General features: G+C 41.2%; 1 protein-coding gene and 1 pseudogene across 5 annotated transcripts in view; one reads left to right on the top strand and one right to left on the bottom strand.

Moving 5' to 3' along the window:
• The window catches only part of ZNF236 (zinc finger protein 236), a 134,535-nt gene extending 122,108 nt beyond the window's left edge, over positions 1-12,427 (bottom strand). For 4 of the 5 annotated variants that reach the window (XM_017866094.1, XM_017866093.1, XM_017866095.1 and 1 more), the window contains exons 1-2: positions 2,926-3,663; positions 557-721 (exon numbers count right to left, since the gene is read on the bottom strand). In XM_017866094.1, coding sequence (XP_017721583.1) covers positions 557-721; positions 2,926-3,117 — 357 coding nt within the window. In that variant the 5' untranslated portion in view covers positions 3,118-3,663. Of the gene's footprint in view, positions 1-556; positions 722-2,925; positions 3,664-12,340 lie in introns of those variants that run through there. The other variant, XM_017866096.1, reaches the window with a different exon arrangement.
• A 3,717-nt stretch (positions 12,428-16,144) lies between these two features.
• The window catches only part of LOC108525027 (60S ribosomal protein L26-like), a 14,199-nt pseudogene continuing 6,078 nt past the window's right edge, over positions 16,145-24,265 (top strand).

Genomic DNA, 24,265 nt, shown 5'->3' with positions numbered 1-24,265 from the left:
CAGCCATTGGCACTTTAGATTCAGCCCCCAACCCAGCACTGTGGCCTGTCATCCTTAAAGCTGTCCTAGACATCGGGCCTGTAGAGCTCCCAGGAGTGGTCACTTTGGTGTATAAGCTGCCTGGGGCCATCATGAAATGATTCTCTTCCCTCAGATTCTCAAAGGTCAGAGGACCCAGGAGCAAGCAAGGAGATTCTACCATGTTCAGAAGCAGAAAAGTTACTTTTGGCCACGGCAGAATCATATAAAAGTTAGTTTCTGTTTACAAAGAGGGGGGTGAGGCGCCAGGAAGAGCCTCTGCCAGCCAATGTGGATATATTTTGATCCTTCAAATATACTACACATTAAAATGTCTCTACCCTAAGGCATTGACAGGGCCAAAAAATAAAATGTTTTATCAGTCAACTGGCGTCAAGGCAAATCTAATGACAATTTGCTCCTTGAAATCTACACAAAAGGCTTTTAAAACGAGTTTATACCTAAAATCCTCCTCACTCATGATCAGATGTATTTTAACAATCAGTTAACAAAGTATATGCAAAATGATGACAATTACCTCTTCCTTTTCATGTAGCATAATATGCGCTTTGAGACTAGCCACTCTGGAGAATTTCTTGTTACACACAGGGCAGGTAGGATCTTCCCCGCTGTGAGTGCATTTATGAAGTGTCAGGTTGAATTCAACATTAAATGTTTGGGGGCACTGGTCACATCGATGTGGCTATTTGGAGAGAAAAGTGAAGAAGCCACTGAAATACAATCTTTTCACAGATGCTTGTTCAATAAATGTTATGAAAATATTAACAAGTACCATAATGTACAGACAATCTACAGAAACTTCTGAAGTCTCCTCTGGCCCTTAAGTCAATAAATCCAAAATAAACACAGTCAAGCACCTGATAGAATTATTGAAAGGATTATAAGGATGAAAACACATACATACGCATAGGAAATATTTCTAGTAAGAAATGCTGTATATAAGCTGTTTTCTTTCAATGAGTGTAAGTGTTTGACAATGAAACACCTTTCAAAGATAACCTTTAAAACATGTTATTAAAACATACTTCTGTGCCCAGGCACAGCAGCTCACGCCTGTAATCCCAGCACTTTGGGAGGCCGAGGCGGGCAGACCACTTGAGCTTAAGAGTTCGAGACCAGCCTGGCCAACATGGTGAAACCTCATCTCTACCAAAAATACAAAAATTAGCCAGGTATGGTGGCGGGCACCTGTAGTCCCAGCTACTTGGGAGGCTGAGGCAAGAGAATCACTTGAACCTGGGAGGCCAAGGTTGCACCACTGCACTCCAGCCTGGGCAACAGGGCAAGACTCTGTCTCAAAAAAAAAAAAAAAAAAAGCTTCTTTCTCCATGTGTTTGCATGACATGGGTTTGTGTTGAATGTCTAAATATGCATGCTTACATTTGCCGTTTGTAAGGGTGTATGGATACCGGTGTTAAATGAACACACAGAGAAAGAAACATATTCTAATAATGTATTCTCAGTGTTTGCTTCCAAACATTTTCTCTGTCAAACTCTTCTAATTCATTGAAATAATAGAGTTTATGATGAATCATTTAAAAAAAAAAACTGCATATAAATGTATTGGATTGTAATCTGAAAATTTCAACTCATTAAGTTGGATTTTTCCCATTTCTGACCAACTCCACTATTATAAACAAAATCACTGCAAGCAGGCTGGGGGCAGTGGCTCACGCCTATAATCCCAGCACTTTGGGAGGCCAAGGTGGGTGGATCACCCTGAGGTCAGGAGTTTGAGACCAATCTGGCCAACATGGCGAAAGCCCGTCTACTAAAAATACAAAAATGAGCCAGGTGTGGTGGCATGTGCCTGTAATCCCAGCTACTCGGGAAGCTGAGGCAGGAGAATCGCTTGAACCTGGGAGGAGGAGGTTGCAGTGAGCCAAGATGGTGCCACTCTCCAGTCCAGGCAACAGAGTGAAACTCCATCTCAAAAAAAAAAAAAAAAAAAAAAAAAAAAAAAACACTTCAAGTAAAATAATCATACAAAATTTTACTAGATTTTTAACAGAGTTGCTTATCTAGGTCTAAGATTTTCCCAAAATGGAAGGTATTCTTCTATTCAATTGTAAAAAGATAATCACTGGTATTTCTCTCTGAAGTGACAAGATCCTAATGAGGAATAAGTCAGTATCTTCAGATTGTCAAACCTGAGAAAATAATACTGGTGCATACTGGTATATTATATTTATATATTATCATAGCTATAGCAGCACCATTTGTGCTGAAAGTCAAGCCTGAGATGGTCATATCCCGTTCTCTAAAGGAGGTCCCTGGTGTTTTTCTGGTCTCAAATGGCTCACTAGCCTACATGCTCCTACCTAGAGAAAAGTTGACAATCACTTTTTTAATTATAGTTTTAACTGCCACTTTCCATCTATCAGGCAAATCATTCCATTAAGGCACTAAAATTCTTGACATATCCCACAAGAGGTACTGCAAAAAAGAGTTCAAATTTCTATTTAAGATAGTATTTAATATTTGCTCCCTCCTGAAATACAACCTAAAACATCTATAATACCATTTTTAAATGCAAGATCACTTAAAGACAAAACTCTCCATTGGAGAAAAATACTTCCAAACACACCACTTCTATGTTCAGTCATACAGGAAATTGAAACTACTTTTAAAAAGTCGTATTTTGTAAATAATTATTTGTCCACAAATAAATAACTTCAATATACAAATTCACCAGGACAAGCTCTCACTCTCTCATCTTATCAAATAAATTCTAACTTTTAAAAAGGCCAAAAGATGTCTTTGTACAACATAAAATGTTCTACTATTTAGGAACCGAAATTAAAAGTTTTGATTTTACGTGTTCATTTTTACAGCACCTCCAGTTTCAACGCTCACATTCCTGACGCCGCCTTTGAAAATACATACCTTGTCATTTTGCTCGTGATCCCTCATGTGGCGTTGAAACTGGGATTCTTTTGGAAAAGATAGTAGACAGATTTCACATTTATGGAAGTTTGGAACTTGATAGGCATAATTAGTGTTCTCCGCATTCAATGTTAAAACTCCATCTATAAAATTGCATAAGTATAGACAATAAATACCAGTTGTTATTCTCATCACATAAATAAAACCAAATTATTGGTTATTGTTTAAAAACAAAATTTTATCAGAGATATATGAGAGATTTAGATGAAATTAATGATATACTGAATTTTTTAAATTGACATGTTTTAAAGTTAGAAATGAGAAACGTTGAGATGACTAAGATGTGGGACAACAGAATTCTAAATCCTTATTGGTGGGCTTTTCAGAAGCTTAAACTAAATTCCTGAGGCTTCACAGTCACACACACCAAAACACACAAAAGCCATAATGATGCTTCTTAAACCATGTGAACCTACTGAATAGTGTTTCAAAGTCACTACAAACCACGGACGCATTTCACCTCCAAATCACTTTTAAGATTCTATCAATAATACACATTGTTTCTTAAATCACTCAGTAAACAAAACTCTAGTAGGAATATTAAAGCCTTTAAATGCTAATTCACAAACTCAATGTCTCTCAAAACTGCTGTAAAACCAGATTAAGTCAAAAAGAAAAACTGCCACGTGCAGTGGCTCATGCCTTTTATTTCAGCACTTCGGGAAGACAAGGGCAGGAGAATTGTTTGAAGCCTGGAGTTCAAGATCAGCCTGAGCAACACAGTGAGACTCCATCTCTACTAAAATTAGCTAGGCATGGCGGCACGTACCTGTAGTCCTACCTATTCGGGAGGCTAAGGGGGAAGGATCTCTGGAGACCAAGAGTTTCAAGCTGTAGTGACCTATGATCGCACCACTGCACCCCAGCCTGGGCCACAGAGCAAGACCCTGTCTCTTAAAAATAAAACTTTTGGGGCCGGGCGCGGTGGCTCAAGCCTGTAATCCCAGTACTTTGGGAGGCCGAGATGGGCGGATCACGAGGTCAGGAGATCGAGACCATCCTGGCTAACACCGTGAAACCCCGTCTCTACTAAAAAATACAAAAAACTAGCTGGGCGAGGTGGCTGGCGCCTGTAGTCCCAGCTACTCGGGAGGCTGAGGCAGGAGAATGGCGTAAACCCGGGAGGCGGAGCTTGCAGTGAGCTGAGATCCGGCCACTGCACTCCAGGCCGGGCGACAGAGCGAGACTCCGTCTCAAAAAAAATAAATAAATAAAAAATAAAAAATAAAACTTTTGCTCTCTCATATATAGACATGGCTTAGGAGGTTCAGGAAGACAAGAGATTGCAATGCCTCAGACAATCCTCAATTGTTACAAAGAGTTTCTATAAACCCACCCAGGTAAAGTGCTTTTAACTTAAAAGTATTTTCGGCCAGACGGGTTGGCTCACGCCTGTAATCCCAGCACTTTGAGAGGCCGAGGCGGGCGGATCACGAGGTCAGGAGATTGAGACCATCCTGGCTAACAAGGTGAAACCCGGTCTCTACTAAAAATACAAAAAATTAGCTGGGCATGGTGGTGGGCACCTGGTTCCAGCTACTTGGGAGGCCGAGGCAGGAGAATGGTGTGAACCCGGGAGGCGGAGCTTGCAGTGAGCCGAGATCACGCCACTGCACTCCAGCCTGGGGGACAGAGCAAGACTCCATCTCAAAAAAAAAAAAACAAAAAACATATTTTCAAGTAAGACCACATATGACAAATAACATACCATAGGATAATCACAAAACTCATCTAAAATGCCATAAAGATACCCTAAATCTTTACAATTTTTTAAAATAAATATACTTCAAGTATTATAATTTGGATATAAATATGTAATATACCTTGCTATGTGAAGACCAGAAATATATTGCACACAGCTACTTGTATCAAATTTGATCCAAAAATATTAGACTTCAGAAATTTGGCAGTAGAGTACGGGGTAAGCCGAAGAACCAAGTAGCTCAGGAACGCCCTTTGTTCTTACGTGTCTGTGTAGTAAACACAGGCACTCAAAATGTTCTACAGACCTTGAAATCTTTGTTTTGAGAAAACAGCCTGCAGTTCCCATTTCTGCCAAAAGTCTCCTGACAGAAGGTTGAATCTGCCTTGTAGCAAGGACCTGGAGATTCCAAAGGACAGGAGGTAGGTGAAGCCCACGTGGGAGGGGCACAGAGACAGGGTGGAGGAAGTCAGCAACAGCTGCAAACATTATTCTGGCAGAACCTTGAGAAAAGGCAAATTCTGGCTTCAAGAAAGACAATGCAATTCAAAAGACTGAAATTTCATACATAAAAAGTGAGTCTACTAAGAAAATGATATGCATAATTTTTTTTTTTTTTTTTTTTGAGACGGAGTCTCGCGCTGTCGCCCAGGCTGGAGTGCAGTTGCTGTATCTCAGCTCACTGCAAGCTCCGCCTCCCGGGTTTACGCCATTCTCCTGCCTCAGCCTCCCAAGTAGCTGGGACTACAGGCGCCCGCCACCTCGCCCGGCTAGTTTTTTGTATTTTTTAGTAGAGACGGGGTTTCGCCGTGTTAGCCAGGATGGTCTCAATCTCCTGACCTCGTGATCTGCCCGTCTCGGCCTCCCAAAGTGCTGGGATTACAGGCTTGAGCCACCGCGCCCGGCCGATATGCATAATTTTTATTCCATTTATTCTTAACTATATTCACATCCTGTTCAAAGACCATACTTTAAAAATTTCTGCCCTAAAACTAATAGCAAATGTTTTATGACTTCCCAGGCCCAAATAAAATGATTGTTGGGGCCGGGCATGTTGGCTCACGCCTGTAAGCCCAACACATTGGGAGGCCGAGGCAGGCGGATCACGAGGTCAGCAGATCAAGACCATCCTGGCTAACATGGTGAAACCCCATCTCTACTAAAAATACAAAAAAAAAAAAAAATTAGCCGGGGGTGGTGGCGCCTGTAGTCCCAGCTACTCAGGAGGCTGAGGCAGGAGAAAGGCATGAACCCAGGAGGCAGAGCTTGCAGTGAGCTGAGATTGTACCACTGCACTCCAGCCTGGGTGACAGAGCGAGACCTCGTCTCAAATAAAAATTAATAAATAAAAATAAAATAAAATGATTATTGGGACCATAGCAATTGATACACAATTCCCTTGGAAAACTGTGTAATATGGTAAGAAATAGTTTCGAGGTTAGGAAGAGACAAATAAAATGTCTGTTGAAAATTGGATTTTAAGAACACAGTTACAAGTGTTTTAACCTAAAGGCTGAGTACATTAATAAAAGAGTTCCTCAACTTAATTTCTGAAATGCAAAATTAAAAAGCTATCTCAGGACGATGAAACAATTTTCACAGCCTCTATGTTGAAAGTACTTAATATGTTGACCAAAAATGAGAAGGAATTAACTGAAATTGATAGATAAAACCCTAGCAGACACGAACTATACATTTAAAATTGAAAAATGATGTTGAGTGAGGCACAGTGGTTCATGCCTGTAATTATTCCAGCACTTGGGAGCCCGAGGTGGGTGGATCACCAGATGTCAGGAGTTTGAGACCAGCCTGGCAACACGGTAATACCCCCTCTCTGCGAAAAATACAAAAAGTAGCCAGGCTTGATGGCACATGTCTGTAATCCCAGCTACTAGGGAGGCTGAGGCAGGAGAATCGCTTGAACCCAGGAGGCGGAGGTTGCAGTGAGCCGAGATTGCGCCACTGCACTTCAGCCTGGGCAACAGAGGGAGGCTCTATCTCAAAAAGAAAAAAAGAAAGAAAGAAAAATGATGTTGATTTACTTATGAATTAAGACTTTTCCAGAAAAAGAGTTATCTTAAGAAGCAAGACTTTGCTCCTTAACAAACTCAAAAAATAATAATTTCAGTGAGTCTCTTCTTCCAAACAGTGATATAACACAATATTAATTTGGTTCAGACACAAACTTAAAACAATAATTCAAATTAAAATATGACTGGAAAATTGTTTAAAAACAACAACATGGTTTTAGTTTCCACACTGAGCATAATTTTGAAACCCAATGGCGGTCTAGACTCTCGCTCTGCCTAGGGGCACACCTTTGTACAGGGAGCCGGTTCCCTTCACTCTGCGGAAGCACCTTCCACCCTGACACCTTCCTGCCAGGACGTGGTGGCCTCCACTGTCCCCACTTCGCTTGCTTTCCTTCTGCTCAGAGTCAGCCATTCCTGGGCAATGTCCCAGACCTCAAATAACACCTTTGGTCCATCATGCCTTCAAGTTCATTCAAATTTCTGGTCCCCAGAGTATCTGTTGTTCAGAAAGAGGTCTATTAAATTAATGCATCCTGGCTGGGCATGGTGGCTCATGCCTGTAATACCAGCACTTTGGAAGACCAGAGGCAGAAGAACTGCTTAAGGCCAGTTTGAGACCACTCTGGGCAATATAGCGAGACTCTGTCTCTATTTTTTAAAAAGAGACAGAGTCTCTTTAATTAATGAATCCTTCAATAAGGGCTTTTAACTGAGAGGAGCCCCAGCTAGGCTGCAGGAGACTGTGGACCCTGCTGGAACAGCATAACCACACCTGCACATATGCACACATGTCTCTACACACCTCTGTTGTGCAGGGGTCTCTGCAGCCACAGAGGTCATCAAATCCATTAGGGGACCAGTGATCAAAGAAAGATGTGATCAAATGAATGACCGCCTCTTCATGGAGATGGCCTTCTGGGGGATAGCTGCATTTTTTTTTTTTTTTTTTTAAGACAGAGTCTCGCTCTGTTGCCCAGGCTGGAGTGCAATGGTGCGATCTCCACTCACTGCAACCTTCACCTCCCGGGTTCAAGTGATTCTCCTGCCTCAACGTCCCAAGTACCTGGGATTACAGGTGTGCGCCACCACGCCTGGCTAATTTTTGTATTTTTACTAGAGACGGGCTTTCACCATGTTGGTCAGGCTGGTCTCGATCTCCTGACCTCGTGATCCACCTGCTTCTGCCTCCCAAAGTGCTGGGATTACAGGTATGAGCCACCGTGCCCAGCCCCAGCTGCATTTTTTTTAAAGGCAGCTACAAGAAGGACTTGAGGGTTTTAGCAGGAGACATTCCTAATGCCTCCCAAGTCAGAATACGTATTCTCTGCCACTCCTGCACAAACACACATACCAAAATACGCATAAAACTGCCTGCGTTTAACTGTTATCAAATCCAAGATCTAGAACAGTACTTTTCAGCTCTGTGTTTCTGCCCCCTAAGAAGACAGAGGGTAGGTCACTGTAAGAGTTCACTGTACACAGGGGATGCATATGTAGAATTCCAAGGCAGTTTACCCACACAGCCACCTCACACATAAAAATATGACCAATGTTCACTTTATTCACCCTTTCTGCTACCAAGAACTTTAAACTATCAAAATTAAACAAAAACAGATTGCACAATGAGCAGCTTTGTTTGCCTTAAGTAGAGACTAGTTTCAAAATCAGTTCAAGTTTTTACATAAATATTCTAAACAGAATAACAGCCGTCTACCACCCCAAAAATAAGAAAGCCTATCTCAGAGTTGTGCGGAATAAATAAGACAATGTTTCCTGTAGCTACTGGGACAAGGGCCTGCCAATAACTTAGGACCAGGGCCATCTCTTTATTCAATGCCCTACCCATCACTCCATAATCCTGCTATTCCATGACTGTTCAGGCCTGGTTTGTCATGACTTGGAACTAGATAAGCTACCTTAAAAATTGCTCTTCTACCCCGATCAGGCCCAGCAATCAGGCTGACCAGCTAAATCTTACTGGCAAAGTTCTTTTATGCCCCGCTTAGAGACCCTACATTAATCTATAGAAAATGTCTATTTACTGTATGTTGAGTTCCAACAAACTGACTGCACTTACAGCATTCCATGGATTTAACACAGATTGGCCTCTTATGACAAACTCTTCAGCAGTGTGCATTTAAAATCTCAGTTATCCATAAATCTTGATGATGTATTTCATATTAAAATGAGAGATATAACAGTTTCAGTTTCTGAGTACTTTCTAAAATAACTGAGCTAACCCCAAGCTTTTGTTTTGTTTTACATTTTAATAAAATCGTTCTAAAATATGGTTGATCTTCCTCACTCTGCTCTCAGTGTGCACCACCCTCAGAACCCTACTCCGTCATCCCCTGTTCCTCCAAGACAACAGCCCTCTGGCCAGGCATGCACACTGCTCCCACACTCTCATCCTGAGACCAGATGCTGTCATCACAAGTACGCCTGGAACACCTGACAGGCATCAGGCCACTCCAAATTGCTATCACTTTAGGTCATCTCTACCATCCTTTCTCTACTTTTCCTTTTTTTTTGAGATGGAGTCTCACTCTGTCACCCAGGCTGCAGTTGAGTCGTGCGATCTCCACTCACTGCAACCTCCGCCTCCCAAGTTCAAGCAATTCTCCTGCCTCAGTCTCTGGAGTAGCTGGGATTACAGGCCTGTGCCACCATGCCTGGCTAATTTTTGCATTTTTAGTAGAGACAGGGTTTCACCACATTGGTTAGGCTGGTCTCAAACTCCTGATGCTGCCTTGGCCTCCCAAAGTGCTGGGATTACAGGCGTGAGACACTGTGCCCGAACTCTTCTTTAATTTAAAACTCCCTTCTACCTTCTTCCCTGTGATGGGATTACAAGCGTGAGCCACTGCGCCTGGTCTCTTCTTTACTTTTCTTTTCTTTTTTTTTTTGAGACGCAGTCTCCCTCTGCAGCCCAGGCTGAAGTGCAGTGGCACAATCTTGGCTCACTGCAACCTCCACTTCCCAGGTTCAAGTGATTCTCCTGCCTCAGCCTCCTGAGTAGCTGGGACTACAGGCACACGCCACCACGCTGGGCTAATTTTTGTATTTTTAGTAGAGACAGGGTTTCACCGTGTTAGTCAGAATGGTCTCGAAGTCCTGACCTCCTGATCCGCCCACTTCTGCCTCCCAAAGTGCTGGGATTACAGGAGTTAGTCACTGTGCCTGGCCTCTTCTTTTATTTAAAAGTCCCTTCTACTTTCTTCCGTTTCTACTGTTTCTCCCATATTTGTCAGCGTTCAGGTTTTAACACAGTTGGACTTTATCAGGTAAAACTCTGAAGTGTTTGGATCCTGGAACCCTTTCTGCTTCACAAAGCCTGGCATGTAATGTGTACCTAACAAATACACGTTAATCTAGAGATAGATTGGGGCTAATGGCTTTTTTTTTTTTTTAACCTCTTCCCAGTTGTCTGAAGTTCCCAAAACCAATTTATCTGATTCTCACCTTTCAGTCTCACTGGCTCATGCCCTCCACCTCAAAACTGCCTACATTAGATTTAATTTTTCCAGCTTGTTAGGTACCTTTTGACTATTCTTATTTTATACACACATACCTGGGCCATGTGGTGTTCCCAGAAGCTGGCTGAAATAAGTCTGCATTATTTTCTTTGTAGAGTCCCTCAGAAAGCCAAATGCTCAGACTGGGTAACAGCACCAGCCACAGGCACCTGCTTTCTTCCAAGAAGGAGCACTCACCTGTCACTCAAAAGCAACTGCACTGAGAAGTAGGGAGAACCAGAGAAGACTCCTGCCCTTTCTGAATTTTACCAATTATCTATTCAAATGTATTTACCCATAAGTGGGTACTCAAATGGAAATGAAATGTAACTCATATGGAAAATTCATCCCTAACCTGCATTCAACAGGAAAAGTAATATGTTCTGAATAGCATCACTTCTTTTTTTTTTTTCTTTTTTTTTTGAGACGGAGTTTCACTCTTGTTGCCTAGGCTGGAGTCTGGAGTGCAACGGCGTGATCTCTGCTCACCACAACCTCCGCCTCCCGGGTTCAACCAATTCTCCTGCCTCAGCCTCCCGAGTAGCTGGGATTACAGGTATGTGCCACCACACCTGGCTAATTTTGTATTTTTAGTACAGATGGGGTTTCTCTATGTTGCTCAGGCTGGTCTCGAACTCCCGACCTCAGGTGATCCGCCAACCTCGGCCTCCCAAAATGCTGGGATTACAGGCATGAGCCACTGCACCCGGCCTGTATCCCTCATTTTTTAAAGAAACATCAACTCCCTTTGAAATACTTGCTTAACTACCTATAAATTTGTATTTCTAAAGAAAGACTACAAGCTTGGGTAGATGTATGTTCAGGCACTACACACACATTACCCAAATTGAACAAAACCACAGCATATTAAATAATAACAAAATAACACCTCAAGTGCCTATAGTCTCACTTTAACCAGAACTCTAAGAATTCTAGGCTCAGGACCTGAAAGTAGCAGGGCCTTTCTGAAAATGATCCAGCAGCATATTGCAAAGTAGAGCGCTTCCGTTGACAATGCAAAAAACTAATTTTCTATATATAGCATAATTTCTTGTTTTGTTTGCTGTCATTATTCTGTTTTCACCTGTACAAACATACAATTTGTGTGAACATCAAAACAATACACATATTAACTTTTAGATCAAGTAGGGCTAAAAAGCACCACAGAGAACTGTGGAGAGTCCATTCTGAGATTCTGTCCCCATTCTCAATAAAACATGCATCTTGAAAGGTGGGTATCTGTACATCAAAATATGGATACACGGCAGAGACTGGGAAGACACTGATAAATACAGCACTTGGAGCCAGACGACTTGAGGGTGAGTCTCATTCCTGCCAAGTTATGAGCTGTGAGTCTCCAGCAAGCCGAAGAAACTCTCTCAGCCTGGCTTGCAGGGAGCCGAGATCGCGCCACTGCACTCCAGCCTGGGCAACAGAGCGGGACTCCGTCTCAAAAAAAAAAAAAAAAAAAAAAAAAAAAAAAAAAAAAAAACTCTCTCAGCCTGATTCTTCACCCAAAGATAAGGATAATGATTTCTGTCCTACCTACTCACAGGGTTGTTAAGATCCAAGTTATATCATAACTGTGAAATAACTTTTAAAATACTTTTGAAGGTGCACACCCATCAGATGGCTACAATTAAAAAGACAGACAATACCACAGATTGATGAGGAGATGAAGTAACTGGAAATCTCATATACCACCAGAGAGCATGAAAACTGCTATAGCCACTCGTGAAAACTACTTAGCAGCATCAACTAAAGCTAAATACATGCATAACTTATAATCCAGCAGTTCCACTCCTAGGTATATCTCCAACAGAAATGTGTGTGTGCACCAAAAAGCCATGTTTAAAACATTCACAGTAGCCCAATTTATAACAGCAGCAACAAAAAACAACACAAATGCCCTCCAACAACAGAATGGGCAAATATGTTGCAGCAGATTTTATGATGGAATACTAACAAACAGTGAGAATGAGCAAACTTCTGCTCTACACAAAACATGGATGAATCTCACATTTTACCAAAAGAAGCCAGATGTAAGAAAACAATTTGTATGGTTTCATTTTATTTCAAAAGTTCAACAAACAGGCAAAACTAACCTATGTTGTTAGAAATCAGGAAAGTGGCTAGTCGCAATGAGGAGGGTCCTTATTGGGATGGAGCACAATTAAGATTTCTTAGGGTGCCACTGTCTTCTTTTTTTTTTTTTAAGATGGAGTCTCGCTCTGTCGCCCAGGCTGGAGTGCAGTGACACGATCTCGGCTCACTGCAAGCTCCGCCTCCCGGGTTCACGCCATTCTCCTGCCTCAGCCTCCCGAGTAGGTGGGACTACAGGCCCCCGCCACCGCGCCCAGCTAATTTTTTTGTATTTTTAGTAGAGACGGGGTTTCACCGTGTTAGCCAGGAGGGTCTTGATCTCCTGACCTCATGATCTGCCGTCTCAGCCTCCCAAAGAGCTGGGATTACAGGTGTGAGCCACCATGCCCGGCCAGGTGCCACTGTCTTCTTTCTTAATCTAGGTGCTGACTATGTAAGTGAGTTCTCTTTGCGAAAAATTCCTTGAACCAACCACAATTTCTGTTCTTCTCTGTGTGTTACATATCAATATAGTTTACTCAAAAGTAAAGTGCTATAATACATAACTTTCTTTTCTCTTCCTGTCTTTTCCTCTAGATTGGGGGTCAAGTAACTATGGCCTAGCCTTTTTGGTACACAAAGGTTTGCTGAAACTCAGGCATACAGCAGATCTGAGTGGTTACAACAGAGGCCGTACAACCTACAAAGCCTAAAACATTTACCATCTGACCCTTGCCAAGAAAGAATACTTGCCAACTCCTGCACTAAATTGTAAACTGTGACTCCATCTGGAATCATAGCCATCACGACTGCAATCCCTGAAATTTCCACGACTTTCCACAGATCACAGCACTCCTCCCACCACAGTGAATTCCCTGAGTGATAAAGGCATTAAAGGTTTATATGCACTATGCATTATTTTCCACAGTAAAAAACTCTAATGTTTACTTAACCACAAACTCCCTAAAGATGATAAGGCCCTTTGTCTTAGTTATGGGATAAAAAGACTGGTTGTTCTCCTAAATAATAATTTTATGAAAATTAACACAATGAAGACAGTTGTCTCTTTCTCACTTCTGTGCCCAAGACCAACGTAACTTCACTCCACATTTGTAACCCATCCACTGAATGTTCTCTGCCAAGCATTTTCAAGCTGATAAATGTGATGATGATGAGTATTTGAGCCTAGTTTGCTGCCCAATGATGCAAAAGTATATATTTTCTAAAAATGTGCAGTGTCTTCTAAGTATGACATGTACCACCAGCAATTTGTGAGGTGGCATTAAGTGACACACAAATAACTAATTCTAATGGCTATCTATTCATCTTAATGTGTCTTGACATAAAGTATCATTGACACATCAAAACAGTATGATATATTGGCAAAAGGACAGAGACACTAGTGAGAGTTCAGAAGTAAACGCATATATTTATCATCCATTGATTTTTGACAAGAAGGCCAGTACCATTCAATGAGGCAAGAACAGTCTCTTCAATAAATAGTTCTAGCCGAAGTGGATATACACAGGTTAAAAAATGAACTCAAAGCCGGGCGTGGTGGCTCAAGCCTGTAATCCCAGCACTTTGGGAGGCTGAGGCGGGTGGATCGACTGACATCAGGAGTTCAAGACCAGCCTGGCCAACATGGCGAAACCCTGTCTCTACTAAAATAACCAAAAATTAGCCGGGCATGGTGGCACACATTTATAATCCCAGCTACTCAAAAGGCTGAGGCAGGAGAATTGCTTGAACCCAGGAGGCAGAGGTTGCAGTGAGCCGAGATTCCACCACTGCACTCCAGTCTGGGCAACAAGAGTGAAACTCTGTCTCAAAAAACTTTAAAAAAAGAAAACAAAAAAAAGAATTCAGACCTTCACCTCATACCATATACAAAAATTAAATCAGATCAAAGACTTCAATTTAAGGACTAAAACTATAAATCTCCTAGAAGAAAAACATAAGGGACAAGCTTCATGACTATGGATTTGGCAACAGTATCTTAAATTTGATACGAAAAGCTACAAATAACCAAAGGAAAAAACATAAATGGCACTCTATTAAAATATAAAACTTTTGTGAACGCTGGGCGCGGTGGCTCATGTCTGTAATTCCAGCACTTTAAGAGGCTGAGGGGGGCGGATCACTTGAGGCCAGGAGTTCGAGACCAGCCTGGCCAACATGGGAAAACCCCGTCCCTACTAAAAATACAAAAATTAGCCAGGGGTGGTGGCACACGTTTGTAATCCCAGCTACTCCACAAGCTGAGGCAGGAGAATCGCTTGAACCTAGAAGGCAGAGGTTGCTGTGAGCGGAGACTGCACCACTGCACTCCAGCCTGGGCATCAGAGCAAGACTGTGTCTCAAAAAAAACAAATAAATAAATGAAAATAAAACCTTTGTGCATCAAAGGGCACTAGCAAGAAGGAGAAAAGGGTCAGGCATGGTGGCTCACACCTGCAGTCCCAGCTACTTGGGAAGCTAAGGCAGGAGGATAATTTGAGGCCAGGAGTTTAAGGGCAACATAGCAAGATCCTGTCTTTAAAAAATAAAACATAAAAATTTAGCCAGGCATGGTGGTGGGCGCCTGTAATCCCAGCTACTCAGGAGGCTGAGGCAGGAGAATCACTTGAACCTGGAAGACAGAGGTTGCTGTGAGCTGAGACTGCACCACTGCACTCCAGTCTGGGCAACAGAGCAAGACTTGGTCTCAAAAAAAAAAAAACAAAAAAAAAATGTACAGATAGCAGGTTAATGAATGGAGAGGTATAAATGGCACTTAAAAATACTTTATTGAGCCAAAAGAAGGCAAGAAAGAAAGGGAAATATAAAATGATGAATCAAGTAGAAAACTATGTCTCAAGGCCGGGCGCGGTGGCTCAAGCCTATAATCCCAGCACTTTTGGGAGCCGAGACGGGCAGATCACGACGGGTCAGGAGATCGAGATCATCCTGGCTAACACGGTGAAACCGTTCTCTACTAAAATACAAAAATTAGCCGTGGCGGAGGTTGGCGTGCACCTGTAGTCCAGCTACTCGGGAGCTGAGGAGGAGAATGGCGTGAACCCGGGAGGCGGAGCTTGCAGTTGAGCTGAGATCCGGCCACTGGCACTCAGCCTGGGCAACAGAGCAAGTTCTCCGTCTCAAAAAAAAAAAAAAAAAGAGAAAACTACGTCTCAAAACAGCCTTAAACGTACTTAAAATCAGCATATCAGTTAAAGATAAAGATCATCAGCCCATACTTAGAAAAAGTTAACTATAGGCTGCTTGCAAGAGATACAACTTACATATAAGGATAGAAAGACAAAGTAAAAGAACTGAAAAAGAAATACTGTTGGAACACTAACCAAAGCAGTCATGATGTAAGTGTACCAATATCGAACAAAGGAGGCTTTAAGGCAAAAATCATTACTAGATATAAAGTGTGACTTATTTCATAATGATAAAAGGGTTACTATACCAGGAAAATATAAGATCTTTAAATTTGTATGGTTAAAAATGTAGCTCAAGATATAAAGATTGACAGAATATAAGAATAGACAAATTCACAATCATAGGAGAACTTAATATTTAATACACTTTTCTGAGTAACTGACAGAAAAAAAAGATATATGTTCTTATCAACTGCACATGGAACATTTACCAAATAAAACCACATAACATGAAAAGACCCAAGAAGGTTTCAAATAATTAAGTAATTCAAGGTAAGTTCTCTGACAACAATTCAAGTAAACTAGAAATCAATACCAATGAAGGTAATTTTAAAATTAGGCCACATCTTTTTCAATAACTTATGAGAAATCACTATAGAAATCAGAAAATAATCTTGAACTTACTGAAGACAAGAATAAACCATATCAAAACTTGGTGGATGCAGTTAAAACTGTAGAAATGCCAATAGCCTTAATACTTACAACCTTAAATGTATATATTAGAAAATAAGAAAGGCTGAAAATTAGTTAAGTATCCATATCAAGAAGATGAGAAGAAAAACAAATAAATAAAATAAAATAAAATGTAGGTACAGAACCGGAAGCGGCATGTATGTAGTTCTCTTCCCTTTTGTGGCCATGACTGAAGCAGGAGCAGCCAAAATGAAGTTCAATCCCTTTGTGACTTCTGACCAAAGTAAAAACCACAAAAGGCATTTCAATGCACCTTCCCACATTCACAGGAAGATTTCTGTCTTCCCTTCTTTCCAAAGAGCTGAGAGACAAGTACAATGTTCGATCAATGCCCATCCAAAAGGATGATGTTCAGGTTATACAAGGACACTATAAAGGTCAGCAAACTGGCAAAGTAGTCCAGGTTTACAGGAAGAAATATGTCCTCTACATTGAACGGGTGCAGCGGGAAAAGGCTAATGGCACAACTGTGCATGTAGGCATTCACCCCAGCAAGGTGGTTATCACTAGGCCAAAACTGGACACAGACCGCAAAAAGATCCTTGTACGGAAGGCCACATCTCGCCAAGTAGAAAAGTAAAAGGGCAAATATAAGGAAGAAACAATTGAGTAGATGCAGGAACAAAGTAGTCTTATATACAAGCTTTCGTTAAAACCTGAAATGAAAAAAAAAAAAAAACCCTAAGGAAAGCAGAAGGAGGAAAATGATAAAGGGAAGTAACTACTGGTATGTAAAACAAACATCTATTAATCAAATTGAAAGTCCAAACTTGGTTCTTTGAGAAGATTGTTAAAAGTGATAAACCCTGTCATGACTAAGAAAAAAACAAGAAAAAGCACAATCTCCATCATCAGAGAAAAGAGGAGGCCATCACTACAGAGCCTACAGTCATAAAAAGATAATGAGAGATACTTACGAATAATGTTCTGTTAATAAATTGTAAAATATTAGATGGGTCTTACAAACAAAACTTACCAAAACTGACACAAAGTAAAATTTTAAACTTCAGTTGTCTCATATATACTAAAGAAATTGAATCTGCAATTTAAAATTTTCCCCAGGCCGGGCGCGGTGGCTCAAGCCTGTAATCCCAGCACTTTGGGCTAGGCATGGTGGCTCATGCCTGTAATCCCAGCACTTTGGGAGGCCAAGGTGAGAGGACTGCCTGAGCCCAGGAGTTTTCAAGACAAGCCTAGACAACGTGACAAGACCTCATGTCTATTTTTTTACATTATTTTAAAAATTAAAAATACAAAATTTCCCCAAAGAAATCTCAAAGACCAGATGATTCTAACGGGGAATTCTACCAAAGATTTAAAAACAATATAATGCCAGCCTTATTATAAACTCTTACAGAGAAAAGAAAATAAAGGAAGACTTTCCAACCTATTTTATGAAGCCAGGAAAATACTGATATCAAAACTTGAGAATGGCAATATAAAAAAATAAAACTGTAGTCCAATGTGGCTCATAAACACAGATACAGAAAGCATAAAGTATGTACAAATCAAATCCAGATATACAAAAAAGAATAACATCACAACAAGTTTGCTTGTATCCCAGGGATACAAGTTTGACTTACCATTAGAAAAATCAACATTTTCCACCCTATCAACAAAATATAAGAGAAGAATCACATGATCACCACAATAAATACAAAACAAACATGATAAAATTCAAGACCCATTCATGATAAAAAACACTTCGCAAAACAGAAATAAAACTTATGTAATCTGATAATATCTACCTCCACCCCCCCCCAAAAAAGCCCACAACAAGCACCCTAGTTAATAATATAATTTTCCTCCTGCACAGTTGGGAACAAGTCAAGAGTGTCCCTTATTCACCATATTCATCCGCCATTATAGAAGAGGTCCTGGCCAGTACAATGAGCCAGAAAAATAGTAACGGAAGTGACGAAAATTAGAAATGAAGAAATAAAACTGTCAATATTTACAAATATGATTATAGAAAGAATTCCAAAAGAGTCTACAAACTATCACAAATAATAAGTATGTAAAAGGCTTTCGATACAATATCAATTTTTAAAATCCAATTGTATTTCTATAAACAAGCAACATACAGAAAATGAAATTTTTAAAATACCATCAACAATAGTTTCAGGAAATATCAAATATCTAGGAGTAAATTTAACAATATTTGTATAAGTCCTCTATCTTGAAGTCCCAAAACATGACTGAGATGATAACGAGGAAAGAAATGATTGGAGAGATTGTGTTTAGATTCAAAGACGCAAGACTGTAAAGACATTAGCTCCACCCATGTTATCTATATAGTCAATATAATGTGATCAAGATCCCAGCAAGTTTTTTTTATGAAAATTTATATGCTTATTCAAAAAGCTACATGAAATTGAAAAGTACCAACAATTGTCAAGATGATCGCAAAAATTAAAAACTAAATGGAGGACTTACATTTCCCATACTAGATACCAAGACTCAGAATAGCATAATTAAGACAGTGTGAAATTGACTAGCCAGGAACAAAAAAAACAATGGAAAAGAATCAAGTACAGAACAATTCTTCGCCTGATTTGCAACCACATAAAAAGACAAAAATGGTATTTCCAACAAATACTGCAGATTAATTGGATAACTATATGTAAAAAAAAAAAAAAAAAAAAAAAAATCCTGCCCTTTCCCTCTTCAAATCACATTCAGATGAAGTGTCAATCTAAGGTGAGACATATGGCTGGGTGCAGCAGTTCACACCTGTAATTTCAGCACTTTGGAAGGCCAAGGTGGGCGGACCACTTGAGGCCAGGAGTTGGAGGCCAGCCTGGCCAACATGGTGAAACCCCATGCCTACTGAAAATACAAAAAATTAGCCAAGTGCGGTGGTACGCACCTGTAATCTGAGCTACTCAGGAGGTTGAGGTACAAGAATCACTTGAACCCAGGAAGCAGAGGTTGCAGTGAGCCAAGATCACACCGCTGCACTCGAGCCTGGGCGACAGAGCAAGACCCCCTCTCAAAAAAATAAAATAAAGATGTAAAACAATAAAGCCTCTAGATGAAAACATAGGAAAATATTATAGTGGTCAAATATTATTTAAATAGATCCAAAAAGTACTAAAGGACTGACAAACTGGTATTAAGAACTTGTTTAATTGATTAGAGCGTATCTTTAAAAGAGTGAATAGGAGACTACAAAAAACTCATCCAGAGTATATAAAGAACTCTTACACATCAGTAATAAAACGGCATACAGCCCTTCACCAAAGAAGATACACAGATGGCAAATAAGCCTATGAGAAGATGCTCAACATCATATGTTGAAAATTATGTTGTTGAAATATTATCATATTGTTGAAAACACATGATGGAAATTGCAAATTAAAATGAGATATCCAGTACACTCCTAACAGAATGGCTAAAATCCAAAAAACTAATTAATCCCAAATGCTGATTAGGATGTACAACAGAAAGTCTCATTCATTCCTGGTGAGAATACAAAATGGTACAACCACTTTGGAAAACAGCTTGGCAGCCTGTTAGAAAAAACTACATAGTTTTCCCATACAATTCAGCAGCCACAGTCCCCGAGATTTACCCCAGTGACTTGAGAACTTACATCCAACACTAAAGAGCACACAAATATTTACAGCAACTTTACTCATATTGCTAAAAACTGGAAGCAACCAAGATGTTCTTCAAAATGTAAGTGGATAAATGTGATACATCCATACAGTGGAATATTATTCAGCAACAAAATGAAATACCTATCAAGCCTTGAAAAGACATGGAGGAATGCAAATGAATGTTGCTTACTCAAAACCAATCTGAAAGGTCGCATACTGAATGCTTCCAACTATGTGACATTCTGGGGAAGGCAAAACTGTAAGGACAATAAAAATATCAGTGCTTGCCATTGATCGGGGAAGGGATGGATGAATAGATAGAGCAAAGGGCAGTGAAACTATTCCGTATGACACTGTACGGCAGATATGCATTTGTCCAACCCATGGAATGCACAACACAGAAAATATATCCTAATGCAAACGATGGGCTTTAGTTAATAACAATGTATCAACATTGGCTAAACTTATTACACTAATGCAAGATGTTACTAATACGAGAAACTGTGAGGAGAGACAGAAGGTGTCTCCATACTATCTGCTCCATATTATCTGCTCAATTTTGGGTAAGCATGAAACTGCTCTAGAAAAGAAAGCATTAATTTTAAAATATATATGTCCCAGTAGAAAAACAGGTCAAGGTCTTCAACAGAGCTTAGCAAAAGAGAACAAATGGCTGACAAACATAAAAACCGTATTAGCATAGAACTCAAAATAAAAATCAAAATGAGATACCACTATACATACCAAAACAGCTAAGCAATAAAGGGACAGGCCAAACTTGTCCAATTCACAGTCCACATGCAGCCCAGGATGGCTTTGAATATGGCCCAATACAAATTCGTAAACTTGCCTAAAACATTATGAGATGTTTTTTGCAATTTTTTTTTTTAACCTCACCAGCTACCATTAGTGTTAGCATATTTTATGTATGGCCCAAGACAGTTCTTCTTCCAATGTGGCCCAGGGAAGCCGAAAGACTGAATCCCCCGGGAGAGGCGATACTAAGAGCTACTGAGCCTGCGGAACAAATGCTCGCATGTCCCCTGCTGGTAGGAGAGGAAGCTGGGACTGTCACTGGGAGACTGGCTGGCTGTATCCACTATGGCCCAGAAATACATAAAAGTTTGTAGCAACACTTATTCAAAAGAGCCAAAAACTGGAAATAACCCAAATATCAAGAGGAGAAGAGTAATTTATGGCAGGTTCATATAATGGAATACTATATACCTATCAAAAAAACACCGTTCTGCTGCATAGCAACAGGAATAATCTCATAAAAATAAATATGCAATGAATCAAGCCAGAAAAAATATGGGTTCATACTATAAATTCAATTTAGTTCAAAAACAGCTAAAGCTGGCCGGGCGCACTGGCTCACACCTGTAATCTCAGCACTTTGGGAGGCCAAGGTGGGTGGATCACGAGGTCAGGAGATCAAGACCAGCCTGGCCAATAGGGTGAAACCCTGTCTCTACTAACATACAAAAAATTAGCCAGGCGTGGTGGCGCGTGCCTGTAATCCCAGCTACTCAGGAGGCTGAGGCAGGAGAATCAAGTGAACCCAGGAGACAGAGGTTGCATTGAGTGGGAATTGCACCACAGAACTCCAGCCTGGCGACAGGGTGAGACTCCATCTCAAAAAAGAAAAACCGAAACAAAAACAGGTACAGCTAACACGTGGTATCAGAAGCCAGGACAGTGCGGGGAGGGCCAGTGACTGCGAGGGGCACAAACGCTCTGGCTGCTGGCTCCACAGGAAAACTCATGAAGCTCCTCACCTACAACTTGTGCACTTTCCTAGGCAGATGTTTTTTGCGAATAAAATAGTTACTTAAATGTAACAACAAAGAGGTTTCAAATAAAATACACATTTCTGGCTTCTCTTAGCAATCATAAGCTAGCTGGGCGCGGCGGCTCATGCCTATAATCCCAACACTTTGGGAGGCTGAGGCAGGGGATCGCTTGAGTCCAGGAAGTTGAGACCAGCTTGAGCAACATGGCAAAACCCCATTTCTACAAAAAATACAAACATTAGCCAGGCATGGTGGCGCAAGGGTATAGTCCCAGTCCGCACCCTTCAGGAGGCTGAAGTGGGAGGATGGTTTGAGCCCGGGAGGCCGAGATTACAGTGAGCTGAGATCACGGTACTGCACTCCAGCCTGGGCGCAAAGCGAGACTCCGTCAAAAAAAAAAAAAAAAAAAAAAACGCTTCCCCAGGAGATTCCATAATGCTGAGCTGCCAAGGGTGAGAACCAAGCTCCAGGCCTTGTCATGGTACTTCATGTGAAGTAAAGCTCTAGAACAGCTTGAAAAACACGGCTACTTCCTTGAAAGCACAGACAAATTATCTCTGTACACACAGACAACGTAAAGGCGTGAAACATAAAAAGCAATTCCAAAAGTATGGGATTGACTTTACCTAATAAGGAATTATGGTTTACACTAAAGCTTTTCCCAAGCTCGTTTTATATGAAAGACCAAGGTTTTAAACCCATGTGATATCACTACTTAATGCCAGGACTTCAAAATGTTTAGAGGTTATCTAATCACACTTCCTTCAAAATACTAACTACTCCAGTGGCTCACACATGTAATCCTAACACTTTGGGAAGCCAAGGCGGGCAGATTGTCTCAGCTCAGAAGTTCAAGACCAGCCTGGGCAACATGGTGAAACCCTGTCTCTACTAAAATACAAAAAACTAGCTGGGCATGGCGGCATGTGCCTGTGGTCTCAGCAACTCGGGAGGTTGAGACTGGAGAATTGTTTGAACCCGGGAGGCGAAGGTTGCAATGAGCCCGGGTCACGCCACTGCACACCGGCCTGGGCAACACAGCGAGACTCCGTCTCCAAAATAAATAAATACTCCAAATTTCTGCCTACCTAAAAAGTTCAATTATGGAAAGTGGAGGGTTTCATCCTTGGATAGATACCTGATATTGTTAGAAAGTTACTATTTTAAGCAGAAGCCGTCTCTCTGAAGCAAGTAAGTACTCCACTGTTACCGTAAGCCTGAGGGTATTACAGCTCTGGCTACCTCCTGCCTCTTAAAAGGTAAAGTTTAGTGGGACAAGTGGCTCACACCTGTAATCCCAGCACTTTTGGAGGCCAAGGCAGGTGGATCACCTGAGGTCAGAAGTTCAAAAACAGCCTGGCCAACATGGTGAAACCCCATCTCTACTAAAAATACACAAAATTAGCCAGTCGTGGGTGGCATGCGCCTGTAATCCTAGCTACTCGGGAGGCTGAGGTGGGAGAATCACTTGAACCCGGGAGGTGGAGGTTGCAGTGAACCAAGATCGTGCCACTGCACTCCAGCCTGGGCGACAGAACAAGATCTTGTCTCAAAACCAAAAAAAAAAGGTAAAGTCCTACTACCCCTAGCTTACGCTGGTGGTACCCTCCCCTTGGACTCTTGAATTCATCCAAGAAAACTGAAAATTCCTGAACTGGTAACCTAATCAGGAAAAGACTTGTTTATCCATTGGGCTCATAGTCTGCCTGTCTCCGCTCTCTGGAAATGAACTAAGCATTACAAATATTCCTCCAAAAGGAAAAAGAAACAGCAGGAGGCCAACTAAAGGCACAAGCTAAAAGAAAAAATTTTGCACCATTCCATTGGAAAAAACAGATGGAAGTCATACAAGATTCTAAAATGTGGTTTCCCTCAAGGTCACATTATTGCTAAAATAATTACGATAAAGAAAAAAAGCATATCTCACTCATCCTTCTACCCCCAGGATAGTGCCAGGGACACAGCAAGTGCTGAATGAAGGCTGCCCGTCGATGCCGATGAGACTCACTTCTCACGTCCTGACTACTTCAACTAACCTTCTTTCAGTGGGCCTCTTCTTACTCATTTCTTTAGATTTCAATTTTAACATCATTTTCTCCAGGAAGCCTAGACTTCAAGTGCCCAATCCGTCACCATGAACCATTATAAGGATACCTAGAGATCATGTCTCTTGTTCAGCTTTGTGTTCCTAGACCCTAACACAGGGCTCACCTATCACAGGAAGTGCTTTAAAAATAGTTGTGGAGCCAGGCACAGTGGCTCGTACCTGTAATCCCCGCATTTTGGGAGGCCACGGTGGGGGGATCATGAGGTCAGGAGTTCGAGACCATCCTGGCTAACATGGTGAAACCCCGTCTCTACTAAAAATCCAAAAAAATTAGCCAGATATGGCGGCATGCGCCTGTAGTCCCATCTACTCGGGAGGCCGAGGCAGGAGAATCACTTGAACCCAGGAGGCAGAGGTTGCGGTGAGCCGAGATCGTGCCACTGCACTCCAGCCTGGGCAATAAGAGCAAAACTGTCTCAACAACAACAAAAATAAAAGTTGTTGAATACAGGAATTAATGCACATGCAGGGCTTTATATTTATCAAGGCAGAACGCTAAAATGCACGCCTTTTTTTTTTTTTTTTTTTTTTTTAGACTGAGTCT

This window comes from Rhinopithecus bieti, unplaced genomic scaffold, assembly GCF_001698545.2.
Source record: "Rhinopithecus bieti isolate Rb0 unplaced genomic scaffold, ASM169854v2 scaffold_84002, whole genome shotgun sequence".
NCBI lineage: Eukaryota > Metazoa > Chordata > Mammalia > Primates > Cercopithecidae > Rhinopithecus > Rhinopithecus bieti.
The sequence above is the reverse complement of the archived record's forward strand: the minus strand, read 5'-3'. Positions and strand labels throughout refer to the sequence as shown.